The sequence below is a fragment of the Cyprinus carpio genome, chromosome B17 (genome assembly GCF_018340385.1).
Source record: "Cyprinus carpio isolate SPL01 chromosome B17, ASM1834038v1, whole genome shotgun sequence".
NCBI classification, from domain to species: Eukaryota; Metazoa; Chordata; class Actinopteri; order Cypriniformes; family Cyprinidae; genus Cyprinus; species Cyprinus carpio.
Genome location: NC_056613.1, coordinates 5,870,555 through 5,892,015, shown reverse-complemented (window position 1 = coordinate 5,892,015; position 21,461 = coordinate 5,870,555). Strand labels below are relative to the sequence as shown.

The following is a 21,461-nucleotide window of genomic DNA, read 5'->3' as shown; positions in this document are numbered from 1 at the left end:
TTCCTAGTGCATTGTGGGTTTTATATGATCCAGTCATGTCTATGTTCAGCCCAGTGTCTCTACACAAAAACAATGTTGCATTAATAATCTTGACCTCATAGTTCTCGGTGAATAATGTATGTCTTCACTATAAAAGCAGAGACAGATGTGCCAGTGTGCAGCACTGACATTTCCACTGTCCTTGACATAGAAACAGCTGCATCTGAAACCCACAATGCACTTCTGAAGGTTTCTCCATCTTACAGCACATGCTCCAAGCTATGCGTCTTCAAAAGATTTTGAGTTAAAGACTCATTTTAAATGCAGTGGGATCAGAAATTGGAGACCGTTGTGATGTTAATGATGGGAAAGCGTCAAAATAATGAGGAATATAATAATATTCAAGCTTTATTTTTGTATCAAATCTGTTTTAGAAGAGCATAGGGAGTATCATATGAGAAGATGTATTGGAATATTGGCTTCAATGCGTTTTTACTGAAACAAAGAAGAGCAGCTATACGTGACATCCTCTCCATCACAGAGCTGAGATCATGATCGTGTGCCCTACTTTCAGAGTCGACTACGCCTCCTCAAGTGCAACGCCGAGCATGAATAATGTGCTTCAGCATGTTTTCCAAATGGAGGTATTATATCAGCCTTAACTGAAATTCTGTTGACATTAGGACATTAACACTGCCAATTCACTTGCTGCTAACATACCTCCTCTGGAGTTACAGGATTCAATTCTCCTGACATTTTCGTAATTTTATAGATGTGTACGTTTGGGGATAGGTTGTAGCTGACCTGTGCATTTGACCTTGTTGTGCGGCGGAAGCATCAAGACATCGGTCTGAGGAATGGAACCTGTTGTTTTCGTGACAGTTACATTAAAATATTTAATCACACGCTTCGCAGACGGCTGACTCATGTTAACTATACCCCACTTTCTCGGCTTTTTATCACACCTCGGAGAACTGTTGTCTTTTGGAAGGTGTCTGAATGGGTGATTAGGTTTGATGAGCTGTGCTTTAGTAATGAGCAGGATTTAATAGTTGATTATTAGAGTTAAAAGGGCTCTTGGGGGGTTACATGGAGTTTATTTTCTCTTCTTCAAACCATCTTACATGGTGCATGTGATGCAGTCTATTTTTAAAGAGATCGTTCACCCAACAAATGAAAATTTTGGCATCATTTACTCACCCTCATGTTGTTCCAAATCAGTATGACTTTCTCACACTCTTAAATGAATAGTTCACCCAAAAATTAAAGTTTGCTGAACATTTACTTAACCCCAGGCCATTCAGTATGTACTGTAAATGAGTTTGTAGCTTCATCTGAACATTCATTGGAGAAATTCAGCATTACATCACTTGCTCACTAATGGATCCTCTGCAGTGAATGGGTGCCGTCAGAATGAGAGTCCAAACAGCTGATAAAACATCCCAAGGTAACAGACATGGCACCAGTACATTAACATCTTGTGAAGTGAAAAGGTGCATGTTTGTAATAAACAAATCTATCATTAAAATGTTATTAACTTCAAACCGTTGCTTGAGTGAAAAAGTCATCTTGTCTGAATCAGGAGGAAAATATGCACAGACCAAGCACCATTACAAGCAAAAGCAATCAAAAACAGTCCAAAATAAATATGTTGGTGGATTTTGAATGTGAGAGGACAACAGGAGATGGACTAGTTTTCCGTGGTTATGGATTATGGACTAGTATTTTGGCCAGAACCAATGGTTTAAAGTTAAAACAACTTAATGATGAATTTGTTTCTTACAAACGCACAGCTTTTCACTTCATACATTAATTGATGGACTGGCGTGATATGGATTACTTGTGGATTATTGTGATGTTTTTATCAGCTGTTTGGTCTCTCATTCTGACGGCACCCATTCACTGCTAAGGTGGGCAAGTGAAATGCTAAATTTCTCCAAATCTGTTCTGATGAAGAAACAAACTCATTTATACATCTTGAATAGTCTGTGAGTGAGTAAATCTTAAGAAGATTTTCATTTTGGGGGGAACTTTTCCTTTAATATAGGTAAATAAAATAGATGATCTCTTTATTTGATGTGGAACAAGATGGATAGGTTGGATGGAAATCTGCTTTCTATGATTGTATGGTTCTTCAGGTTGCTTGGTAACTTGCAAATTACCCAGCACTTGTCTGTGCTGTTTGGATGTCCCACCATTTTCTCTTTCTCCCTCTATTTCTGTCCTTTACTGTGCCTTATTGTTGTCTGAGTTGGCATGTAAACATCTAGATAGTGATATGTCATGTTTGAAATCAAGTTTGGTTTTCCTTTGTTTTTCCTCTCGTTCTCTCCCTCTTTTCTGGTTGTCATGGTTATCAAGCTTTAAACTGAATGGGATTTGCTGTCTAATGGCTGTCTAGGGAACGTGAGTTCAGGTAATGGTAGAGGAGTGGAAAGAGTTTTGCTTTTACTGATATACAAGGCAGTATCAGCTTCAGGATGGAGGTCACAGCTGGAATATCCAGTGACATGGTTTTGAGTGGAATGCGATCTGATTATGCTGCATATTAAGGGAACATTTGGTGTGGCATGAGACAAAATCATGCATAAAGGCACTTCTGCAAGAGTAAACATCACATATGACTATAATTATTTGTGTGCCTGTGCCAGATAACACAGTGCTGGAAGTGTTTTATGGGGAGAAAAATCTTTAGTAAAAGTTTCCCCACAGGGTCATAGCCAGTTCCTGTCATTATGCCAAGCAGGATAATCTAAAATGTTTTTATAGAGGATTTATTCACTAACTGCAATATTACAGAATATATTTATGTGTAAATACACTCAATTATTATGTATTATACACTATAACTGAGACTGTTTTTAATTTTTAGTATATATATATATATATATATATATATATATATATATATAGAGAGAGAGAGAGACTATTATTTATATTTTCAGTTTTCAATTTTTATTTTACAATTATTTTTATTTTACAATATCACATTAAAAAAAAAAAATAATATATATATATATATATTAAAACACAAATATCTATATATATATAAAAACACAAATATATATATATATATATATATATATATATGTACTGGACATATAATTACATATATATAGTACATAATTTTTATTCATTTTTATTTCAGTTTTTTAATATAAAAAAAAAAAAAAAATCATGAACTCAACTATAGTAATCGGTTGAATTGACAAATAATGGTGTGAGAGATTTCTTTCAATGAATCTCATAAGTTGTTGTAAATGAATTCAACAGAAGAGGCGGGACAACGCCGTAAGCTTGGTATAAAGAGAGCCAGTGGGCCATAAATCCTCTTTGAGTAGTGGGTTAAATCTGTAGCCCCGTGTTGCCCAGCATGGCTGATGTGACGCAGCCTGACGGGGTTAATACACATCAGGCAGCAGGTCTCTAGAGGGGAGGCAGTTCGATCTCTTTTGGAGGATATACTGAAATGTTGAATGACGGCTCTGTTTATCTCACTGACCTCTATCCAAAACATCATTTTCTTTTTATGGCCTCTCTTCTGATATAAAATACACTCTTTCATTGCTCTCTTCATGAGATGTGGAGGAGGACATGGTAACATCTGGCTGTAGATGACTGGGGTCACATTCATCTTCTTCCTCATTGTGTTGAATGCTCAGTGAACTTTTTGTCCTTCATCAGGCAGACTTTTTATTCTATGTTTCATCATTGCCAGCTATTCTTAAGTGTGCAGGGTGACACATCCTGCCGAGCAATGTGCTTTTGGGATTTGTACTGGGATATGTTATAAAGAAGCATCTGCTCTTTTCTTTGTCAGCGCTTACCTGATATTGCTAGCAACATGAAGATTTGCTTAAAATGTGCTCTTTGGAGGTTAATCTGTCATAAGCTACAATAAACTCTTGCATAAAGTCTGACAAAATGCAAAAAGGTTCAGAAACATAGCAAGACAATGGTTAAAATAATCCAGGTGACTTCAGTAGTTAAAAATGGATTGTTTTAACGATTTCCTTGCCATGTTTCTGAGCCTTGATCGTGTAAGGAACCTTACTGTCTATGGGAGGGTCAGAGAGCTCTCGGAATTCATCAAAAATATCTTAATTTGTGTTCTAAAGATGAATGAAAGTCTTACGGGGTTGGAAGTACATGAGGGTGAGTAATTAATGACAGAATTTTCATTTTTGAAGATTAAATTTTTCCCTTTAACAGCCCTATTATATTCATATGCAGTAGCAGAAAAATTTCCCAATATTATTATTTTTTAAAATAATAGTGATTTTGACTGTATGTTGTTCATCATATGCTGTTGCTTTTTTAGTGTGATTTATTTGTTTTTTTGATTGTAAAATTGCATAAATATCTCAAAGGCAGACTCAGCTGGATGCTGTTCTGTGAAAATGTCAGATCACTCTGAGGACTCTGTTAATTATTCTGCTTATTTTATATTCACAATAGCAGCTGAGTCATTAATGGTTTTGGCCTGTCGTTAACATTAAGCATCACATTGCGAGGGTCGTTTTCGCATCAGCTAGTTCTTATCAAAGGTGTCTAGTTGGAAAATCTGCTAAAACGTTGAACTGGAGGTTATTTGATGCAGAAATTAAATTATGTGTCCTTTTCAGTCCAGATGTATCTGATTTATGCGCATCAAAATATTTCAGCCTTTTAAACCATGTTTTTCTTCTGTGCTAGTTCTTTATTTATAATAATCAAGATCCATCACCATCACATTAAATACAAATGGAGATGGCAAATATTGTTTGGAGACAACAGTACAAAGGTAATAATAACCATATTCAGAGAAGGTTTTTCTTTTTCTCTATTAAATGGACATACTGTATAAATAGATGCATAGTTTTTGTCATTTGTGCAACGTAATGGCATGTTTTCACTCATGAATATAAAAAGGTAATTTCTCCCAAATGAATAATCACTAGAAGTATGTAATAAAGTCATGTTCCTGTTTTTTATATAGGCAGAGTTCAACAAACCTGTTCCTCAATGTCAAGGCAATATATATCAACCTTTATACTTGCTCTTCACGTCAGAGGTGGTTTGCACAGCACAACACTTGCCAAAGGGCTAAACGAAATGAACTTTTGTATACTAAAAAGAAAAATGCAATGCACATGCCCTTGTATTGGTGTATACAAATGTGTGTTTATTGAACTCTCATTCTTGTACGTTGAATAATTTACCCTCATTAATTGAAAACAAAAAAAATATGTTAATAAAGGTTTCGCAAAGAGGAAAGTATCTTTATGATTGAAATTTATAACTGCTAGAAAATGTTTTGTAGTTAAGTAAATTTTGTAAATAAATGGCCAAATCTTATTCAGATACACACAAACCCACACAAAAATATATTTTTAAGCTGTAAATTAAAAAGATTATTGGAGTACATTTGACAAAAACTAAATAAAGAAATAAATAAAATAAAATACTATTTTACTATTGCAATTATTTGTGAAATTAACTAGCAATTTCTGAGTATTACACCAAATTTTTTTCAGTGCACTGTAAAAGTGATTTTTAGAGCTTGTAAATAAAAAGATTATTGAAAGTAATAATATAAATTATTGGAGCATATTTTACAAGAAAATATTTGGTTTTTCTACTTTAAAATCTCAATTGTAATATATGTTTCTTGCTGTTTGTTTGTATTATTTGTGAAATTTACTAGCAATTTCTGAGTCAAAACAATGCAACAATGCAAACAAAATAAAAAATAATAAATAAAAAAATTACAGTAAGCCCCGGTGACTCAAACAGTAAAGCCCTTGCTGCTGGCAAGGTCATACACCCAGGTACAACAAAAACATTGTACTTTGTTCCTTGAATGCTTGTATGCAGCATAAATTGCCTTGGATTAATGCATCTGGCAAATAACTGAAGAGTTTGTGATGCCGCCTGCCAAAATTGGCCCTGATGCATCATTCCAGGCCATTTTCATGACAGGAAAAGGAAAGTACGCCCACAGTTGGCATGTTTGGGTGGTGATGTAGTTTTTCTCTCGGGGTGTGGATTAACTGTGGTTCGGCGGATAAGACACGTCCTTGAAGAACAATGATTTACAAGATGGCCTATTCATCCATGGCACTGTAGAGACAAGGCTGGAAGAAAATGCTCGCCAATGAGAAAGCCATTGCTCTTGTTCCTTATCTGACACGTCGTCCATTATTAATGGAATACTGAATTAGGTTGGCTCAGAAGAGATAGTAATGGAGTGTGAGATGGAGAGAAAGCACGTCGATGAGACTGACGTTGTATACAGTGTAACCGGATCTCTAATTTCTTGTTTATCTCCTGAAGAAGATGCAGTTTCCATTGTATTGTTTGGGATAAATCATGCCAGTGTCCTCCTTAAAGACCATGCAAGCTCATGTCTGTTGGATGTTGGTGTAAGAATATTTTAGGTTGCCATGTTCTCATATTTGCATTTTTAGGACGCAACATAAGGTTTACATATAACTGTGATTATGTTGTGTATTTAAATGAATTATGTCTTTTGTGATCCTTGTAAAGATTTCAAGTGCAATATAAATCTAGATAAAATAAATAAAATATTAACAATATTAAAAAATGTTATTAATATTATATTATTTTCATTATATATATATATATGTATATATATATATATATATATATATATATATATATATATATATAGATAGATAGATAGATAGATAGATAGATAGATAGATAGATAGATAGATAGATAGATAGATGGATAGATAGATATTTTAATTTATTCCTGTTTGGCAGAGCTGAATTTACGGTTGTGCTGCTCAGTATTTTTTGTGGAAACCTTTTTTTCCCCTATTCTTTGATTAATAAAAAGTTAAACAGACCATTTATTTGAAAAAAAATGTCATTACAGTGACTTTTGATCAGTTTAATGCATGCTTGTTGAATGAATGGATTAATAGTATTCAAAAAGAAAGACAATTCCTACTGACTCCAATCTTTTGAATTGCAGTGCATTAAAAACATTTGTAAAGTGATAAATGCAATGATAAATGTTTAAGATAAAACATTTCTGTGCTACTTCGTTGCCACATGAGCTCAGCATGTTGCAGGTTTAATTAAGAAATTGACGTCAGATTCTGGAAAATAAAATCATTGTTGCATTTTAATCCAGTTTTGTATAAAAATATCTTAGCACTTCTCAGTACAGCCATAATTCTGAGAGCACAATAAGTCAAGAAGGAGATCCAGGTATTCTGTACGTTTTATTTATTTATTTATTTATTTTGGTGTTTTATTTTTGCATATTATGCAAAGTACACTAAAGCATAAGTATCATGCTATTCTGAACAGCCCATTTCATTGACATGTTTGGACAAGGTCATTTGTGACCTTCAAATTTAATTGTTACTATTGGTAAATGTCAAGTTCAACAGGAGTGCTTTAAATAACTAGCAAGTACTGTTGTTCTCTCCAGGGTGCAAAGAGATGGACAGCAGCCCTTCAGATACAGGTTACAGATGAATATAAAACTTCACTGGTTCATTAAAACTAAGTGGAGGTGTTCGAACTGCACACACCGTGATGCCACACTCTCTAGGGAGTGTGTGATTATTTTTACTCCAACTTCTGAAAAATATTTCATTAATTTGTGTAGATGGTGACAGATCCATAAACAACATGCTCACAATTATTTTCAGCTGGCGTATGCACTCACAAAAGAACAAAATAAAAGCGTAATTAATTTTTCATGCACTGCACTCCTTGCTATGTTGTATGGACATGAAACATTAAATATCTGGCGAGTCATGAAGCAAATATAGTTCTGAACTCACTGCTTGTACCCAACGGTAGATTTCTGCTACATTGACATCAGTCTGCAAAGCACATCATGGGCTTGACCTCAGAGTCCTCACACATTATAAAATCACAATGACATACTTTGCTGTAGGCTTCTGGGTTGCTTTTACATTTAGATTAATTTGTGTTGCATCGTTTTCACATACTATATGTCATGAGTATGTGACCTTATGCTGTCACTTTATGTACTTTTGTAAGCTTTGAGTTATTAAGATTTTCTTAGAAATGTTCTTTTTTCACCCTTAAGATATGTGGCTCTTTCTAAACATAACTGGCACTTGAGGAGGCTTGACAATTTCTTTTGAGGCATTGCATCTCTAGTGTGATAGTGAAAGTGTGAGGCATGGCAGTTTAAGGTTTCCTCACTGTGATTCTTTTATAACATGATTCTTTTATAACAGCTTCTATAGAAAGAACTGGAATAAAAAAAGAGAGCTATAAAGGATGATGCAGGGAGTGGGAATCTTAATACCATACCATATAGGCTGACCTATTTCCACTGTAATAGATCTGTCTCTTTTCTTGCCATGCAGCATGAATGCATTTTTTAACATGCTTTTGAGTTCCCCCAGATTCAGATTGATATAAATTCTGATAAATTTTAAGTTATTAATTACCAAAGTTTTGTCTTGTACTTGTAACTTTAATACTTAAAACTTTGAAATTATTTACATTTTAGTAAATCTGGGAGTTGATTCCAAAAAGAGTCAATTCTTAGGCGTTGAGAATCAAGAGTCAATTCTATAAAGGAATCAACTCTACTGTAGGCCCTGGAATGTTGTGATGATTTTGATTCATCAGTGACTTTGAATCAGTTGATTCAGTTCACCAAAGAGATTCGTTCAGATTTGTTTGCTGTTTAATTCGGTAAATAACCAATCATTATTGTTAGAGATTTCAGTATCACATTAGAGCATCACCAAATAGGCTACATGTTTGGATAACGAATCAGGTCAAGAGAAACTTTACATTTAGCTACAATGTTGATGAAATACAACTGAATATATAATAATTTAAATCTGCCACAATGAAGGATGAGATTCAACTACACTACACGCATATGTGAGTATATGTTAGATAGAATGGGAGCTCTCCATTTATGTATATATAAATGTAGATACAGGTCATAGTAGTTATTTGTTCTGTCAGTTTTCTATATTAAATGTCGTGTTGGTGATTAGAGAGATTCTAACGCTTTATTTATTATTAAGACTATACTAAGATATCATGGAGATATTTATATTGGAGAATAATTATCAGAAGGCTATATATGAACATAAAACCTGCTCCAATCGTTTTAAGTTCGATTAATATTAATGTAACGTAATGCTACATGTTAGCCTTTCCAAAATGACCTCACGGTTTGCCTTTGTTTTTTTTTTGTTTTGTTTTTTTTGTTTTTTTTTATATCTTCATACTTACAATCGTAATAGTGTACATTTTACACTATGTCCTGGTCACTATATAAGCCATTTTTAGAATCCCGTCCATCAATCCCAAATCAAATTTGGAGTTTATTCAAAAGATTATAGAATCAAAGAGCACTTCATTTTAGATACACAATAGAGCTGTTGATAGTTCATTCATTTCATTAGTAAAATAAAAGAGAGCACAATAATAAAAGCAAGAAGTCACAAATGTCATCCCACAGATCAGCAGGCTTTCAGCTTGATGCTCTATATAAATATGATTCTTTAGTTAATCTAATTGTCTTATAATAAAAAAGAGAATAAGTTAATTACTCATGTTTTCTCTGGACCTCTCACCACTGGAGCGCAGAGAGAGCGAGATATATAGAGCAGCCAGGGAGAAGATGGAGTATAAGAGGTCTGCTGCCTTTTCCAGTTGGCGTTAGATGAAATGGCTAATGACAGGGAGCAACGGCAGCAGTTCCAGCAGATTTCTGGCAATATATTTACATGACTTGATGCCAACTTACACTTGATTAAAGTAACATTGCATGCACTGGTGGTCATGTATTCCTGGCACCATCCAACCAGGGAAAAAAAGTGTTGACTCTTTTTGTCTCTAGCTCAACTGGCACAATGCGAGCAATGCAAAGGTCATGGCTTTGGTTCGCAGATAACAGATAAAATGACTAATTTGAAAGCATTGTAAGCGGTTTTGGACAGAAATGTTAGATGCATAAAAGAAATGCCGTCTATTGTCTGTTTAAAGACATTGTGTAGTGCTAAAGTGGTAGATCTTGACAAAATCTCTGATTGGTCCCTATGTTGATCAACAGTAGGCAGATTAAGCATTTTCCGTGCCAGGAGATGAGGAATATAAGGGATACATGCCAGTGCCCGGATGCCAAGATGATGCTGCAGCCAACATGACACACTTGTGTCCAATGCTTTGAGATAAACTAGATTATAAAAGCATCTATATATGTTTGTGCTTGAGTTTTAGTGAAAAGAATAAATTATCTCAAGGTACATGAGACACACTGGCATTTATGAAAGCATCCAAGACCCTTGATACAGATGGATTTGACATGAGTATAATTTCAGTGAACACTCTTGAAAATGACCCTGTGGTCAGTCTAGATAGAGCATTTGTCTCTGAAGTCAACATTAAAAGGTGCTCATGACCCATTTTACTTATGTGATTAGATGTATTTTTAGAAGATATGTAGGATGGTACTTTATTTTATTCATTATACATTGCATTTAGAAAATAAATAAAGTCAGTTTTGTTGACTATAAAGGAATAATTTACCCCAAAATGTAGCATACATCATTGTTCACCAATAGGTCCTCTGCAGTGAATGGGTGCTGTCAAAATGAGAGTCCAAACAGTTATAGTTAATAGTTCACAAGCACTCCAAACCACACCACTCCATCAAATAAAATAAAACAACTTCTATTAACTCCACAATATTATAATCTATTTGCAATATCAATCTGAATTACCTGTGGATTATTGTGATGTTTTTATCAGCTGTTTGGACTCTCATTCTGATGGCACCCATTTACTGCAGAGGATCCATTGGTGAGCAAGTGAAGTAGTAATGCTAAATTTCTCCAAATCGTCTCTCATGAATAAACTATCTCTTTGATGGGCTGAGAGTTAATTTTCAGCGATTCCTTGTCATTTCCTGCATTATTTTTAGAAGTAGCAATGAATTCATAATGTAATTCTCAGTACACATCTTCTATGCCTATCGTTTTTCTCTTTCTATTTTTTGAGCTTTGAGTAACCTGAGTCCTTGAATTGATGAGTCAGTTTCTGAGAATGAGTCTAGATATATTGACTGCCATGCAATACTTGATCGATTATTGTCTTCAGATGGAAATAGAATAAAATTCAGAGACGTTCATGCAATGCACGGCACTGTGAGTCACTTATGAATTCTGTTTGTTCATTAAACAATATATTATTTAACTTTTTTGTGCGTTTCTGTACCAGATCTGTCTGGATTGCTCACTTTGGTGTGTCTTCTTTGGCATAGCCTAAAACAAAGCATTTTTCATCTGTTTTCCAGCCTTCAAAAGCTACACTTCCCATTTAGAGGCGAGCACCTCATCCCTCCAACAGCCATGGCAGACGAGGCCGACATGCGCAATGAGCTGACAGACATGCAGGCCAGAGCTGATCAGCTGGGCGATGAGGTAAGTACACCTTCAACATGCATGGGAGATGCATGTCTAAAAATAAACCCTAAATACGACAGCTTCTGTTTATAAATAGACCTGTCCCAGCGTGAAGGAGAATGAACACACCATGACTTCCAGACGTGCCGTAGAAGACAGAACCACTCTAAAGAGCATCTCTGAATTAAGAAATCCGTTTTGTGAACGTCTGTGAAACGGCTCTATATTAAGATTTCTCATCTATTTGTCATGGAGCAGTGGAGGCTGCTTGGTTATCACCAGTCAGAAGCAGTGGTGATCAGAGAGAGGTTCTCTACTTATTTCAGACAGAAACAGCCTCCCTCACAGCGCCTGCCCAGTGGGGGTTCTGCACTGGCTTTGATAGACCTCTAATCACACAGGTCTCCTGCTGAACAGTCAGAACTTTGACACACAACTGCATGTGGGAGGGGTAACAAAAGGGAACAAAGTGGTTTTATTTTTTATTCAGTGGTGGAAACAGGCTTCCATGGTCTACAGAATGTTCTATATTGAAAAAAATAGTTGCATGTCATTTATGTATGGTGACATGCCACAACTGATAGATTTGAAGTTACGGAAATGTGAAAATAGACTAAAACTGGAGCACTTCGCATTTACAATATATGCACACTGAAAACCAGACTTCTGAAATCATCTGGTTAATTTGAAGCATTCACAAACAAGCCAGGATGCTTACAAAAGTAAACAAACATTTTCCAGAGGCTTTTTTCAAAATTTTCTCTCGATTAACAATAAACAAGCTGATCATTGTGTCAGATAAAAATTTTTACTTGCCAGCTAGTTGACTGTTTGTCTTAATGACTAGTGCATTAAAGTGGCACATGAGACAGTATTAACACTGAAAAAAATGACACCATTCACCTTCATAGCCTCACAATGACGAGGTGGTGCATGCTTCCATATGATCTATCCTGTGACTCTTGGTAATAGCTCTCTAAAAAGAAAATCAAGATCTCAATAATGATCTTTAATCCCAGCCTGCTATTGAGCATCCTGTGCCTCGGCGAAGTCATATTTCTTCAGCTCAGATATGTACACTGGACTGGAATGGGAGAGCTTTAAATATTCATGAGTGGATAATGCTATCTTGAGCTTTCTTTGAAGGAACAGGAAGGAAAGGAGGGGGAACAGAAATGGCTGTACATTCAGCTCTGTCTGAACTTGGCAACCATTAGTAACATGCTGTCGGAACTGACATTATGAACATTATGGCCTTGTACCAACTGTGGTGCTTGACACATAGCTTTCAGATAACAACACGAAGAACCAAACAACAAGCAGGAACATATTAGCTGTTGAGTGCATTGTGGGTAATAAGAAGTGTATTTTTCTTTTTACAGTCTTTGGAAAGTACTCGCCGCATGCTGCAGCTAGTCGAAGAGGTAAGATATTGATCTAACTCAGTAAATAACAGGAAACCATCATGCTGTTCTGTCAACATATTCACTTACATATCGCATATTGAAGATACAAATATAGACTGAAGTCATATATCCGGAAATGTTACATTGTGATCACTAGGAGAAATTCTTGCTCATTGGCTGTATATGAAAAGCTGTTTTTACACAGAGTTTGGTCCACTGCTTGTTTTCATGGCCGCTGAAGGTCAGAAATGGAGATGGTGAAATAGCACCGAAATTTCCGCTCTGTGATAAAAATCAATAATGATTTCAGAGAAGCTCCATCTATGTGTTACTGATAGGGCAGCGGCGAGACACAGGAGAGAAAACCAGTCTTTCTAGTGTCTAATAGAGATCAAACACTCCTGACCCCACATGTGGAGATGATAGATGGTGTTGAGAAAAAAAATGTGTTTGCTTTGGCATTATAAAGATTAGAAACCTAAATTTTAGTTTTAGTATTATAGCGAGTATAAATCACATTGTTTGTTTTTTTATTAAATGTTTTCTTCACCAACAATGTTAAAATATTTACTGTATTTTTAAAATCAATTTAATGCATCCTTGCTGAAAAAAAATATTAATTTCTTATAAAAAAAAATATAGACCCCAATTTTTGAATGGTATTGCTAGTATAATATGAAAGTTCAATTTGAGTTATTGCAATCAAGATGCATAATATTTTTTTATTTCTATATCTTAATGGTTCTTAAAAAACAGGCCCAGGACCAAGTTTTGTGAATTACATCTTGAAATTGGTTATCCAAAGTTATGAACAAATCATTCTCCCACTTCATTTTTGCCATTGCTGGAAGAAAATTGCATACTTGGGCTGCTAATGAACTTCAAAGGTTAGCGGTGCTGAACAAATATAATGTTCCCATCTGGTTCTTGCATCTAATTTCATGTTAAAAGCTTCCAGTTTCCATTATGCCATATGTCATGTTGATTAAGTGCTGAGTAAATGCACATACCTGTTATTATTAGTATAAAATGGGTTGACAGAGCTTATAAGTGGGGATAATTTACTAAATTAAGTATTAATAATTGTTTTTCATTACATATAAAGATTCCTGTAGGTATTTGGTGCTGTAATAATAAACCTCTGCAGTGCTCAATCATCTAGTTAAAATAATGAGGTGATGTGGGATTCGGAATAAAATAATCAGCTGTTTTATTTAGGTCAATAGAACCTGCACGTGCCTCAGAGAACGACTCACCATATTGCACACACACATGCTTTCATACCTTCAGAGTTCAATCCAGTGCTCTGTTTACAATTCTGAGCTAATTTTAGCTTCATACTGTCTGCCACCTCATTGCCTTCTTATAATTACCTGCCAAGTGAATTAAGCACTCTTGAAGAATTTCAATAGTTGTAATAATGCTGTGCGCTACAGTCTGTCCTCTGCTGAAAAGCTCTTTTATTCCCTGCTGTTCTTTTCTCATCTTATATCTATGTGAATCTCCTTTCTGTTCACCAGTAGGCTTCTCTCACTTGTTTATTTCCTCTTTTCTCTTGCTTCTCCATTCTTGATGGATTAGAGTAAAGATGCTGGTATCAGAACTTTGGTTATGCTGGATGAACAGGGAGGTAAGTAACGGTGAAAAACTCATTATGGAATCATTTAATGAGGTTGTGCAGTAAGTCATTTTTATTTGCCTATTTTAACTTTACTTTATGTAGGCTACTTGTAATACTTTGTCAGATGAACTGTATTGCAGATTAAAGAAATGATTTTAAACAATTATAAACATCAGGCAGTCATGTCAGAAGTGAAGCTTTGAGAGTCATGTAAAGAGGTAAATTGAACGATCGATGTTGCTGGTAATGACAAACAGCTTTCCTCTTCACCAGATGAAATATATCTGTGTACAATCCCTGGGGTGAAAGACTTTCCAGTTAACACACAATGCTAATTGTTTTATCAATAGTAATAACATAATCAACAATTTAATAGAAACAGTCACGTCTCTATTGACAAATTAAGCCTTTATAATGCTTGAGGCTTTATACGGTTGTATGTGGATAATAAGAAATGTTGAGTTCCTTTCCACATGGAAGAGAAATTTTAATTAGTCTGTCAAAACAACATACAATCCTTCTTCTCGTTGTGTTAAATTATGGAAGTTGTGTTCCTCAGACTGCCTCAGGACAATCCATTTCCTACCTTAAATGATCCTGCTACCGTTCTTGCCTCCAGTTTTAGAGCAGAACAACAGCACGTCTCATAAAGCTGTGCTCTGATTGCTGAATGTAATAGTCTCTTAGAACTCAGAAGGCTTCCAGTTAGAAGTCCACTTCAGGAGACATATAAAGAGACTTATAAAGAATGTACCTTTTGTAACTAAAGAACTACATAAAGTCAGTTGTCTAACTCAAGGGCACCGCAACAGTAGCTCATTAATCATATTTTCAGCATTTCAAACCAACAACCTCTGGGTACCAGCCTACAGTGTTAACTGTCCCAAAAGGCATGGTAGTTCATCTGTTTTATTTACAGATAGAATATGCTGAGACATTAACCAAGCACAAATTTAAATTTGTTAGGAGCGGGATTCAAACCCTACAAGGACATACATCCATTGGAGCTTAAGTCCGACACCTTAACCACTCTGTTGCTATTTTTTGTGTTGTAGTTGTAGAAATTGCTTCTCCGATATGCTTTCAGTCATCTTCATGAGGTGAAGCAGATTTTCTACAGTTATGCATAATGGATGTAATACTATAAAACTCCATAATAACGGGAAGAAGGAGGCGGGAACCGGCGAACATTCAAATAAATATCTCGGCCCCGCCCCACTCGTCACAATGGAATTGACCTTTTATACTTGGAGTGGGGTTTGAACCCACAAGGACATGTGTCCATTGAATCTAAAGTCCAAAACCTCAACCATCCTGGGGTGTGTTTCCCATACAACGATGTAACTCACTGATTAACCACCATAGTATGATGTGTTGTTGTTGAAACGAACTAGTTAGTTACGACTGTTTCCCGAACATGGTCGCATCTCCGTCGTTTGAACCACATTAGTTCAACAACATAGGGCCATTGTTAATGACGTCACACGCATGTGGTGGAGGAATAACTTCTGCTATTTAACCAATTAGACATCTCTAAGATGCTGCTATATTGAACATGGCACCTGATGACTAATTAAGTATTTTTTGTTTTCTGTCATTTTGCTTTATTTGATGTTTGATTCATCGCAGGTTACCTCTTACGTCATACTCTGGGGTTCCCTTTAGGTATTTGTTCACAGCTTGCACACTCTTCAAAAACGGCACTTTTAGAGGACACGCAAAAATACATAGATTAAAATGCATTTATATTTAGATATAATGGAATGTATAGATTGTACTGCATGTTAGCTTGCTTATTGTTCCCAAGACCATATTTATTTAAATCCATATCCCTTGCTAACAAGAAACTTTGCTTCTAACCACAGCTCAAGAGCTGTAGTTCCAACCACCTAAGTTTGCATCGCTGTTTTGTTGAACTATGTTGGTAATGACTGAACTTGCGACCATAGTTGGCTAATGATGCTTTTGGGAAACGCACCCCTGGTTGTTTTGTCAGGTGGTAGTTGAAGTGACTGCTCCTCTAACATGGTTGCAAAGGTCTGCTTTCTGTCATCTCTATAAGATTTTCTGCAATTATTCATAACAGAATTGACCGTTGATACTGGTTGTGTGGTTTGAACCCCACAGCCATAACAGTCACTTTGGGATGCCCCAACCCTTTTTTATTTTTTTTTAGTGGTATTTCAGAACCAGTTTTGAGAGACTCATTTGTTGGTAACAGAACCACATACAGTTGCATTACTGTATTCTACTCAAAATACAACATAATCTACCAGGACTAACCCACGAACACACTAGTACATTTGACCATAAGACCAAAACCCCAAACACCCTAACAACCCGGCCACCCTTGCCAGGGTTTTTTTTTGGGTGCTGTTGTGGAAATTACTTTTTTAATATGCTCTCTGTCATCTCTATAAGATTTTCTGCAAATATTCATAACAGAATTGACTGTTGATACTAGGAGTGGGGTTTGAACCCAAAAGGACACCTGTCCATTGAATCTTAAGTCCAATGCCTTAACCACTCAGCAATCCTGATGACATTGTTGTGCTCTAACCGTCTTTATTCCTTTTAGATGTACTTCGTAATTAGTTCTTAGAAAGCAGTTTGTTGGTATAACAACCACATACAGCTGCATTACTATTCTACATAAAACTTACAATTATCTACCAGGAGTGGGGTTTGAACCCACGAGGACATTTGTCCATTGGATCTTAAGTCCAACGCCTTAACCACTCGGCCATCCTGGTTGCTTTTTCAGGGTGTAGTTGCAGCAATTACTTTTTCAATATGCGCTCTGTCATCTTTATAAGATTTTCTGCCAATATTCGTAACAGAATTGACCGTTGACACTGGGAGTGGGGTTTGAACCCAAACGGACATCTGTCCATTGAGTCTCAAGTCCAATGCCTTAACCACTCAGCCATCCTGATGACATTGTTGCGCTCTAACCGTCTTTATTCCTTTTAGATGTACTTCGTAATTAGTTCTGAGAAAGCAGTTTGATGGCATAACAACCACATACAGCTGCATTACTATTCTACATAAAACTGAGAATTATTTACCAGGAGTGGGGTTTGAACCCACGAGGACATTTGTCCATTGGATCTTAAGTCCAACGCCTTAACCACTCGGCCATCCTGGTTGCTTTTCCAGGGTGTAGTTGTAGCAATTACTTTTTCAATATGCGCTCTGTCATCTCTATAAGATTTTCTGCCAATATTCGTAACAGAATTGACCGTTGACACTGGGAGTGGGGTTTGAACCCAAAAGGACATCTGTCCATTGAATCTTAAGTCCAACACCTTAACCACTCAGCCATCCTGATGACATTGTTGCGCTCTAACCGTCTTTATTCCTTTTAGATGTACTTCGTAATTAGTTCTGAGAAAGCAGTTTGATGGCATAACAACCACATACAGCTGCATTACTATTCTACATAAAACTCACAACTATTTGTCCATTGGATCTTAAGTCCAACGCCTTAACCACTCGGCCATCCTGGTTGCTTCTTCAGGGTGTAGTTGCAGCAATTACTTTTTCAATATGCATTCTGTTATCTCTATAAGAATTTTTAGAATTTTAATACTTTTAATTTTTCAATATGCGCTCTGTCATCTTTATAAGATTTTCTGCCAATATTCGTAACAGAATTGAACGTTGACACTGGGAGTGGGGTTTGAACCCAAATGGACATCTGTCCATTGAGTCTCAAGGCCAGTGCCTTAACCACTCAGCCATCCTGATGACATTGTTGCGCTCTAACCGTCTTTATTCCTTTTAGATGTACTTCGTAATTAGTTCTGCGAAAGCAGTTTGATGGCATAACAACCACATACAGCTGCATTACTATTCTACATAAAACTCACAATTATTTACCAGGAGTGGGGTTTGAACCCAAAAGGACATCTGTCCATTGAATCTTAAGTCCAACGCCTTAACCACTCGGCCATCCTGGTTGCTTTTTCAGGGTGTAGTTGCAGCAATTACTTTTTCAATATGCTTTCTGTTATCTCTATAAGAATTTCTGCAATTATTCATAACAGCATTGACCGTTGATACTGGTTGTAGGGTTTGAACCCAAAAGGACATCTGTCCATTGAATCTTAAGTCCAACACCTTAACCACTCAGCCATAACAGCCACTTTGGGATGCCCCAACCCTTCTTTATTTTTTTTAGTGGCATTTCAGAACCAGTTTTGAGAGACTCATTTGTTGGTAACACAACCACATACAGCTGCATTACTGTATTCTACTCAAAATACACCTTAATCTACCAGGAGTGGGGTTCGAACCCACGAGGACATTTGTCCATTGGATCTTAAGTCCAACGCCTTAACCATTCGGCCATCCTGGTTGCTTTTCCAGGGTGTAGTTGTAGCAATTACTTTTTCAATATGCGCCCTGTCATCTCTATAAGATTTTCTGCCAATATTCATAACAGAATTGACCGTTGACACTGGGAGTGGGGTTTGAACCCAAACGGACATCTGTCCATTGAGTCTCAAGCCCAATGCCTTAACCACTCAGCCATCCTGATGACATTGTTGCGCTCTAACCGTCTTTATTCCTTTTAGATGTACTTTGTAATTAGTTCTGAGAAAGCAGTTTGATGGCATAACAACCACATACAGCTGCATTACTATTCTACATAAAACTCACAACTATCTACCAGGAGTGGGGTTTGAACCCACGAGGACATTTGTCCATTGGATCTTAAGTCCAACGCCTTAACCACTCGGCCATCCTGGTTGCTTTTTCAGGGTGTAGTTGTAGCGATTACTTTTTCAATATGCTTTCTGTTATCTCTATAAGATTTTCTGCAAATATTCATAACAGAATTGACTGTTGATACTGGGAGTGGGGTTTGAACCCAAAAGGACACCTGTCCATTGAATCTTAAGTCCAACGCCTTAACCACTCAGCCATCCTGATGACATTGTTGCGCTCTAACCGTCTTTATTCCTTTTAGATGTACTTCGTAATTAGTTCTGAGAAAGCAGTTTGATGGCATAACAACCACATGCAGCTGCATTACTATTCTACATAAAACTCACAACTATTTGTCCATTGGATCTTAAGTCCAACGCCTTAACCACTCGGCCATCCTGGTTGCTTCTTCAGGGTGTAGTTGCAGCAATTACTTTTTCAATATGCATTCTGCTGTAATTATTCAAAACATTAGAATTTTAATACTTTTAATTTTTCAATATGCGCTCTGTCATCTCTATAAGATTTTCTGCCAATATTCGTAACAGAATTGACCGTTGACACTGGGAGTGGGGTTTGAACCCAAACGGACATCTGTCCATTGAGTCTCAAGTCCAGTGCCTTAACCACTCAGCCATCCTGATGACATTGTTGCGCTCTAACCGTCTTTATTCCTTTTAGATGTACTTCGTAATTAGTTCTGAGAAAGCAGTTTGATGGCATAAACAACCACATACAGCTGCATTACTATTCTACATAAAACTCACAATAATCTACCAGGAGTGGGGTTCGAACCCACGAGGACATTTGTCCATTGGATCTTAAGTCCAACGCCTTAACCACTCGGCCATCCTGGTTGCTTTTTCAGGGTGTAGTTGCAGCAATTACTTTTTCAATATGCATTCTGTTATCTCTATAAGAATTTCTGTAATTATTCATAACAAAATTGACCGTTGATAAATGGTTGTAGGGTTTGAACCCAAAAGGACATCTGTCCATTGAATCTTAAGTCCAACACCTTAACCACTCAGCCATAACAGCCACTTTGGGATGCCCCAACCCTTCTTTATTTTTTTTAGTGGCATTTCAGAACCAGTTTCAAGAGACTCATTTGTTGGTAACACAACCACATATAGCTGCATTACTGTATTCTACTCAAAATACACCTTAATCTACCAGGAGTGGGGTTCAAACCCACGAGGACATTTGTCCATTGGATCTTAAGTCCAACGCCTTAACCACTCGGCCATCCTGGTTGCTTTTCCAGGGTGTAGTTGTAGCAATTACTTTTTCAATATGCGCTCTGTCATCTCTATAAGATTTTCTGCCAATATTCGTAACAGAATTGACCGTTGACACTGGGAGTGGGGTTTGAACCCAAACGGACATCTGTCCATTGAGTCTCAAGTCCAATGCCTTAACCACTCAGCCATCCTGATGACATTGTTGTGCTCTAACCGTCTGCAATTATTCATAACAGAATTGACCGTTGATACTGGTTGTAGGGTTTGAACCCAAAAGGACATCTGTCCATTGAATCTTAAATCCAACGCCTTAACCAATCAGCCATAAGAGGCACTTTGGGATGCCACAACCCTTCTTTATTTTTTTTAGTGGTATTTCAGAACCAGTTTTGAGAGACTCATTTGTTGGTAACAGAACCACATACAGTTGCATTACTGTATTCTACTCAAAATACACCATAATTTACCAGGAGTGGGGTTCGAACCCACGAGGACATTTGTCCATTGGATCTTAAGTCCAACGCCTTAACCACTCGGCCATCCTGGTTGCTTTTTCAGGGTGTGGTTGTAGAAGTAAAGCCCTCTTTACTCCTTTTAGAAGAACTTCAGAATCAGTTTTAACAAAGCAGTTTGTTTCTTTAGTACCATTTGCAGACATTTAAGTTAATATAGAAATTCTGCTATCAGGAGTGGGGTTTGATCCCAGGACATTTGTCCATTGGACCTTATATCCAATGCCTTAACCACTCAGCTATCCTGGTCAGCTGTAGTAGATTGGAAAGGCACTAAAATAGCTCAGTGGATGCACTGCAGTCTGCATGCCATCACACTACCTCCTCAGTCATGCCACTCTCAAACATAAGATACAAAAAAGTGAAGATATGCTTCATATCACTGTCAAACAATGACGAGACGAGTCCCCCAACATCTCTTTCTTGCCACCTTCCCACTCTTTCTTCAGTCACGCGGCTCTTGCTCATGGGATTAGCAGCAAAACCCAATTAGCCATTTGGCTTGTTGTCGGTAAATGGTCGAAACCTAACCCTAGACCCTGTCAGTTGTACTTAAACTA

At 36.7% G+C, this 21,461-nt stretch overlaps 1 protein-coding gene and 8 non-coding genes across 9 annotated transcripts in view; 1 reads left to right on the top strand and 8 right to left on the bottom strand.

Annotated features, from left to right (window-relative positions):
* The window catches only part of LOC109106848 (synaptosome associated protein 25b), a 44,524-nt gene that overhangs the window by 6,983 nt on the left and 16,080 nt on the right, over window positions 1-21,461 (top strand). The window contains 3 exon segments of the mRNA XM_042743309.1: window positions 11,297-11,423; window positions 12,788-12,829; window positions 14,393-14,441. Coding sequence (XP_042599243.1) covers window positions 11,352-11,423; window positions 12,788-12,829; window positions 14,393-14,441 — 163 coding nt within the window. The 5' untranslated portion in view covers window positions 11,297-11,351.
* trnal-uaa lies at window positions 17,103-17,185 on the bottom strand. Its single transcript has one exon. It is a non-coding gene; the product is annotated as a tRNA-Leu (tRNA).
* trnal-uaa lies at window positions 17,498-17,580 on the bottom strand. The gene has a single exon. It is a non-coding gene; the product is annotated as a tRNA-Leu (tRNA).
* trnal-uaa lies at window positions 18,312-18,394 on the bottom strand. The gene has a single exon. It is a non-coding gene; the product is annotated as a tRNA-Leu (tRNA).
* trnal-uaa lies at window positions 18,710-18,792 on the bottom strand. The gene has a single exon. It is a non-coding gene; the product is annotated as a tRNA-Leu (tRNA).
* trnal-uaa lies at window positions 19,105-19,187 on the bottom strand. The gene has a single exon. It is a non-coding gene; the product is annotated as a tRNA-Leu (tRNA).
* On the bottom strand, window positions 19,920-20,002 carry trnal-uaa. The gene has a single exon. It is a non-coding gene; the product is annotated as a tRNA-Leu (tRNA).
* trnal-uaa lies at window positions 20,319-20,401 on the bottom strand. The gene has a single exon. It is a non-coding gene; the product is annotated as a tRNA-Leu (tRNA).
* trnal-uaa lies at window positions 20,854-20,936 on the bottom strand. The gene has a single exon. It is a non-coding gene; the product is annotated as a tRNA-Leu (tRNA).